The 7,500-nt window shown below is 41.2% G+C and overlaps 1 protein-coding gene across 1 annotated transcript in view; it reads right to left on the bottom strand.

Moving 5' to 3' along the window:
• The window catches only part of LOC122267895 (nephrin), a 60,992-nt gene that overhangs the window by 22,646 nt on the left and 30,846 nt on the right, over positions 1-7,500 (bottom strand). The window contains exons 9-11 of the mRNA XM_086532514.1: positions 7,206-7,381; positions 4,800-4,986; positions 2,977-3,089 (exon numbers count right to left, since the gene is read on the bottom strand). Coding sequence (XP_086388640.1) covers positions 2,977-3,089; positions 4,800-4,986; positions 7,206-7,381 — 476 coding nt within the window. The remainder of the gene's footprint in view (positions 1-2,976; positions 3,090-4,799; positions 4,987-7,205; positions 7,382-7,500) is intronic.

Genomic DNA, 7,500 nt, shown 5'->3' on the forward strand with positions numbered 1-7,500 from the left:
GTTCGTCTGTTCGTCTCTCTGTTTGTCTGTTCGTTTTTCTGTTTGGCTGTTTGTCTCTCTGTTTCAGTTCGTTTTTCTGTCTGTCTGTTCGTCTCTCTGTTTGTCTGTTCGTCTCTCTGTTTGTCTGTTCGTCTCTCTGGCTGTCTGTTCGTTTTTTTGTTTGTCTGTTCGTCTCTCGGTTTGTCTGTTCGTTTTTCTGTCTGTCTGTTCGTCTCTGGCTGTCTGTTCGTGTCTCTGTTTGTCTGAACTGAGTTCATTGTGACATTGTTTGTCTGTTCGTCTCTCTGGCTGTCTGTTCGTTTTTCTGTCTGTTTGTTCGTCTCTCTGTTTCAGTTCGTTTTTCTGTTTATCTGTTCGTTTTTCTGTTTGTCTGTTCGTCTCTCTGTTTGTCTGTTCGTCTCTCTGTTGGTCTGTTCATTTTTCTGTCTGTTTGTTTTTCTGTCTGTCTGCTCATGTTTTTTGTCGGTCTGTTCGTTTTTCTGTTTGTCTGTTCGTCTCTCTGTTTGTCTGTTCGTTTTTCTGTTTGTCTGTTCGTCTCTCTGTTTGTCTGTTCGTTTTTTTGTTTGTCTGTTCGTCTCTCTGTTTGTCTGTTCGTTTTTCTGTTTGTCTGTTTGTCTCTCTGTTTGTCTGTTCGTTTTTCTGTTTGTCTGTTCGTCTCTCTGTTTGTCTGTTCGTTTTTCTGTTTGTCTGTTCGTCTCTCTGTTTGTCTGTTCGTTTTTCTGTCTGTTCGTTTTTCTGTTTGTCTGTTCGTCTCTCTGTTTGTCTGTTCGTTTTTCTGTTTGTCTGTTCGTCTCTCTGGCTGTCTGTTCGTTTTTCTGTTTGTCTGTTCGTCTCTCTGTTTGTCTGTTCGTTTTTCTGTCTGTTCGTTTTTCTGTTTGTCTGTTCGTCTCTCTGTTTGTCTGTTCGTTTTTTTGTTTGTCTGTTCGTTTCTCTGTTTGTCTGTTCGTTTTTCTGTTTGTCTGTTCGTCTCTCTGTTTGTCTGTTCGTTTTTCTGTTTGTCTGTTCGTCTCTCTGGCTGTCTGTTCGTTTTTCTGTTTGTCTGTTCGTCTCTCTGTTTGTCTGTTCGTTTTTCTGTCTGTTCGTTTTTCTGTTTGTCTGTTCGTCTCTCTGGCTGTCTGTTTGTCTCTCTGTTTGTCAGCTCGTCTCTCTTTTTGTCTGTTCATTTTTCTGTCTGTTCGTCTTTCTGTTTGTCTATTCGTCTGTCTGTCTGTCTGTTCGTACGTCTGTATGTCTGTCTGTTCGTCTGTCTGTCTGTCTATTCGTCTCTCTGTCTGTCTGCCTATTTGTACCATTGTCTGTCTGGCTGCCTGTCTGTCTGCACGTCTTCTCGTCCGTCAGTCTGTCTGTTCGTCTGTCTGTCTGTCTGTTCGTCTTTCTCTTTGTCTATTCGTCTCTGTGTCTGTCTGCCTATTTGTACCATTGTCTGTCTGGCTGCCTGTCTGTCTATCCGCACGTCTTCTCGTCCGTCAGTCTGTCTGTTCGTACGTCTGGCTGTCACACTCGGTCCGGCAATGCGTCGCCTCCTTAGAGGTGACAGGAATAATGATAAGGATTGATCTTTCCAGTCCTCTGTACTTTCCCCTCGGCCTTTACTCTTTGTCTTTCTCCCTCCATCCCTTCTCTCTCTCTCTCTCTTTCTCTCTCTCGATCTCTTTAGCTCTCTTTCTTTCTTTCTCTCTCTCTCTCCCTCCCTCCCTTCTCTCTCTCTCTCTCTCTCTGTCTCTGTCTCTGTCTCTATCTCTGTCTCTCTCTCTCTCTCTCTCTCTCTCTCTCTCTCTCTCTCTCTCTCTCTCTCTCTCTCTCTCTCTCTCTCTCTCTCTCTCTCTCTCTCTCTCTCTCTCTCTCTCTCTCTCTCTCTCTCTGTCTCTGTCCTCTCTCTCTCTCTCTCTCTCTCTCTCTCTCTCTCTCTCTCTCTCTCTCTCTCTCTCTCTCTCTCTCTCTCTCTCTCTCTCTCTCTCTCTCTCTCTCTCTCTCTCTCTCTCTCTCTCTCTCTCTCTCTCTCTCTCTCCCTCTACCCGTTTCTCTCTCTCTGTCTCTTTCAAACAGTAATGATGACAATAGCAGTAGAGAAAAAAAAGTGATAATGATAACAATGATAATGATAATGATAACAGGAACAGGAATAAAAAGGATAATGATAATAATAATGATAATGAGAGTGGTAACGATAATAATGATAATAATGATGATAGTATTAATTATGGTAACAATAATGGTGAATTGGTAATGATACCTGTAATGATAACATTAATAATGATAGAATGATAATGATAATGACGATAATGAAAATCATGATAATGCTACCAGTAATAATAACAATAATGATGATAGTGATAACAATATTGATAAAAGAGATGGTAATGATATTGATGATATTAATAATGATGTTGATAATGATGATAATGATAATGATGATAATGATAATGATGATAATGATAATGATGGTAATGATAATGATGATAATGATAATGATGGTAATGACAAGGATGATGATTATGGTAATGATAATAGTAACAACAACAATAAGGATAATGAAAAAAATGATAGTTAAAGCAACAATGACACTGATATTGATAATAATGATAATGACACAAATTATGATACTAATGTTGATGATGATAATGATAATGATAATAAGAATAAAGACAATGGTAACAGTAATGGTAATGAGAATAGTGATAACGATATGAATAATGATGATAATGATGATGATAATAATAATAATAATAACAATAGTAATGATAATGATATTAATGATAAAAATGATACAATAGAAATAACCATAATAAATATAACAATAATATTGATAACGATACTAACAATTATGATGATGCTAAAAATGGTAGTAATAATAATTAAAGTAATGACAATGAAAGTAGTAATAAAAATAATAATAATGATAATAATGATGATAGTAATAAAATATATGATATTGCTCCAGAGACGAATTTTATTAAAATCGCTGTGAAAACTTACGTAAAACATGGAGCGTTATGTCCTTCTTGACCGAGGGCCTGATGCCGTTGTCAGCCAAGCAGGTAAACAACCTTCCGTTATCTTCTGCTGTCGCTGTCAGTTGCAACTCCGACCTGTTGGAAGACAGCGAAAACGAAAGGCCATGAATGAATTTGCTTGTATTATAAATACGAGCAATTACACTCTGAGACACGTAAATAGTAAACAAATCTATATTATGTGTAGTTCAGTGATGTTTTTTTATAGTTAAATGCGGGGTTTTGTCCGTAGAGTTTTCCCATTATTTATACCAACGTCTTGCAAAAACCAACACCTTCTGTTTGTTTTCGAATATTTTTTTTTTCTATCTCTTTCAACCCTTTGACAGGAAGATCACAGGGTATTTTCCATTGTAAATGATCCTCTTGAATTGGTAATTAATTCTGAGTGGAGCCAACGGAGCTTTTCAAAGGATTACTGGTGTTTGTTACTGCGTATTTCCATCAAATTAGAAAATAACATGTATTGTTTTGGCTTCTCTCGCGATAAACGTTCCTGTTGTTTATATGAAATAAGTGAAATTCTAGTTTTTTTCTTCTTTTGCAGTTTCGTATTCCTCTTACAATTCACTTTGTTTTTTACACCATTCTTTATCGGTCAGTCCACCCATTTTACTTTTATATCGTCCTCTTTCATGGTTCATTTTCGGAGGTGGAGCTTCATTTTCCTCTTCGTCTGGCGATCGCCGTCCTTGGGTTGTCATGGCAACTACAGGTGCTTTAGCCGAGGAAAATGAAGTCAACTTGGTAATGAAAGCAACGAGCGAACACTAACAGACTTTTTTCATGGTTGACTCGAGGCATTATTCCTCTTGTTCGTGTTCCCTATTTGCATCCGATATACTTACTTCTCCAGCTCCTCTTTATGTTTCCCTCTTTTCCCCCCTCATCGCCTTCCCTTAAGCATATTTTTTTTTCGTTTTATTACTTCGGTCTCTACATAAAGAAACTTGTCTTTCTTCCCGGTTTTAATTTTTTTTTTTTTGCCTTCCTCCCATTTCGTTTTTAGGACCCAAGAAATTCCTTACTCACCCCTCCCAAAAGTCACGGTTTTTCCTCTCCCACTTTTCTTTCATACTCCCGCCCCTCCATTCTATATCTCACATGAGAGGACACAGCACTCAAACTCTCCTCGTCTTCGTACAGTCGAAAACACCTTGTGACCATACTGTCTGTCCACTTTTCTTCTGGACATTTCCATTCTGGCTGAACATCCTTTCTTTCTCCCATTGCATATCTCCCCCTTCTATCTCTCACGCGAGGAAACACAACCACAGACTCACATACTCTCGATACCCGCGAAGACATCTTACAACCTCCTTTTCAACCTATTTACGTCCTTTTCCTCCCATTCTGATTGATATAAACCCCTTCTCCTAACGCATATCTCCCCTCCCCTCCCCTCTACCTCCCACCCTTCCATTCTGGTTGACCTCCCCTCTTTCTCCCCGCCGCATATCTCCCCTCCCCTCCCCTCTACCTCCCACCCTTCCATTCTGGTTGACCTCCCCTCTTTCTCCCCGCCGCATATCTCCCCTCCCCTCTATCTCCCACCCTTCCATTCTGGTTGACCTCCCCTCTTTCCCCCCCTCGCATATCTCCCCTCTCTTCTACCTCTCACCCTTCCATTCTGGTTGACCTCCACTCTTTCTCCCGCCACATATCTCCCCTCTCTTCCATCTCCCACCCTTCCATTCTGGTTGACCTCCCCTCTTTCCCCCCCTCGCATATCTCCCCTCCCCTCCCCTCTACCTCTCACCCAAAGAAACACAACCACAAACTCACCTGGTCTTCGTACCCCCAAAGGCACCTGGAGACCTCTCACTGACGTCCCCCTGCAGAGGAGCCCCCTCGGACGACCAGCTGACGTTGGAGGGGGGGAGTGAGGGGGACGTCTCGCAGGTGAGCGTCACGACCTCTCCTTCCTCTACTGTGGCGGGGACGGCGGTCTCGGTGACGTCCCACGGGGCGACTGCAGGGGGGGGGAGGGGGGAGGGGGAAGAAAGGGGTGTTAGATTGATGTTGTGGAGAAAAGGATGATGGAGGGAGGGTGGAGGAAACTGAAGCGGAGAAGAGGAGGAGAAAAGGAAGAAGAGAATGGGGGGGGGGGGGGGAGAAAGAAAGAAAGAAGAGGCGAAGGAAGGAGAAGAGGAGGATAAACAGAAGGTAGAGGAAGAAACGAGAATGAAATACAAGGAAAAGGAGGAGGAAGAGAAAAAGGAAGGGGGAAGAGGAAGAGAAAAGGAAGGAAGAGGAGGAAAAAGTGGAGGAAATATGAAAGAAAGGTAAGAGGGGGAAGGTATAGAGCAGGAAAAAGGGGAGGGGAATGAAAAGGTGAATAGGTGAAGGAAACAGAGGAGAAGGGAAAAGAGGAGGAAGTGGAAGAGGAGGAGATGGAGGGGGAGGAGGAGATGGAGGAGGAAGAGGAGATGGAAAAGGAAGAGGAGATGGAGGAGGAGGAGATAGAGGAGGAGGAGGAGAAAGATGGGGAAGGAAAGACAAAGTAAAAGTAGGAGGAGAAAAAGGAGTAGGAGGAGGAGGATAAGGAAAAAACAAACAAACAAAAAACAGGAGAAGTAAGAGGAGGAAAGGATGAGGAGAAGGAGGAAGAGGAGGAGGAATAGAAGGAAGAAAAGAAGGAGGAGGAATAGAAGGAAGAAAAGAAGGTCGAAGAGGAGGAGACGGAACAGAAGGAAGAGAAAGAGGAAGAAGAAGAAGAAGAAGAAGAGGAGGAAATGGTGTTGTGGGAAAAGACATCTGGGTCTCGCGGCCACCGAGGAACTAAGGAACTAACCCTGACTCTAATGATCCGGACAGTAAGTGTTTCCCCATATTTCCCTCCTATTATCACGGCAAATTGGATCAGCACTAAGGATTGTTGTGAATGACCGTCCGTTAATAAGGAGAGCGAGGCATATGGGACCCGAACGGAGGAGAGAAAGAGGATTAGTGATAAAACAAGGGAGAGAGAGAGAGAGAAGAAAATCAATGGGGATATTCAACAAAGGACCTGCTGTTCCCGCGGATTTTTTTTTTTTTATCTTTAGTTAATGGTTGGAAATAGTTTTTTTTGTTTTTTTGTTTTTTTTAATGACGTGAAGACGAAATCCATGAGGAATTTTGAAACTGTTTTCTTTAACTTTCATGGATTCTTTGTGCTTTGGGTTTTGTTTATTGTATTTTCACCGTAGAGTGTTTGCTAATTATTCATAATGTATTAGACTTAAACGTTTATCAAAGGAGAGTGTTAACATTGCCTCTTTTTCTTGTAAAGGAAGTATTTGTAAGGGGAGAAACACTTAGGCAAGACAGTGAGTGTCGAGAACCACTTACAGAGAATGGTTGGTGAAAAAACAACAACAACAACTCATGATGACTGAGAGCAAATTGGAAAAAGTATATAGAAATGGGAAGGAGAGAACAAAGAACCACTTACAAAAGACAATGACAGAATTAAAGTGCGTGAAAAGAACCACTTACAAGAGACAGTGAACGTACTAAAGTGAACGCGAAGAACAACTTGCAAGAGACAAAGAGGGAATTAAAGTGAAAGCAAAGAACCACTTACAAGAGACAGTGAATGAACTAAAGTGAACGAAAGAACAACTTACAAGAGATAAAAAGGGAACTAAAATGAACGCAAAAGATCATATACAAAAGAGACAATGAACGAACTAAAGTGAACGAAAGAACAAGTTACAAGAGACAAAAAGGGAACTAAAATGAACGCAAAAGATAATTTACAAGAGACAGTGAACGAACTAAAGTGAACGCAAAGAACCACTTACAAGAGACAAAAAGGGAATTAAAGTGAATGCAAAAAAAAAAAAAATACTTACAAGAGACAAAGAGGGAATTAAAGTGAACACAAATAACCACTTACAAGAGAAAGTGAACAAATTAAAGTGAACGCAAAGAACCACTTACAAGAGACAGTGAGCAAACGAAAGTGAACGCAAAGAACCACTTACAAGAGACAAAGAGGGAACGAAAGTGAACGCAAAGAACCACTTACAAGAGACAAAGAGGGAACTAAAATGAACGCAAAAGATCATTTACAAGAGACAGTGAACGAACTAAAGTAAACGCAAATAACAACTTACAAGAGACAAAAAGGGAACTAAAATGAACGCAAATGATCATTTACAAGAGACAGTGAACGAACGAAAGTGAACGCAAAGAACCACTCACAGAGCACGGTGAGCGCTGCCGACGTTGCCAGCGGGGTCTTAGTAGCGGGGTTGGTGACCTCGCACACTATTTTGGCCTCGTTGTCCACCGGCGTGACCTCGACCTCTGCCCTCGCGCGGGTGATGTTGCCGTCATGGGTCACCTCCGTGGCGATGCGCTCCCCTTTCTTGTAGATGCTGGGGAAGAAAATAGAAATAGAATATACTGTAAAAAATCTTTCCTCGTTGAGGTTTTGATACTATGTATAAAGAGATTTTATATATATATATATATATATATATATATATATACATAT

Source organism: Penaeus japonicus, unplaced genomic scaffold (assembly GCF_977035675.1).
Source record: "Penaeus japonicus unplaced genomic scaffold, GWHDUDI00000001_assembly GWHDUDI00000037, whole genome shotgun sequence".
Classification (NCBI taxonomy): domain Eukaryota; kingdom Metazoa; phylum Arthropoda; class Malacostraca; order Decapoda; family Penaeidae; genus Penaeus; species Penaeus japonicus.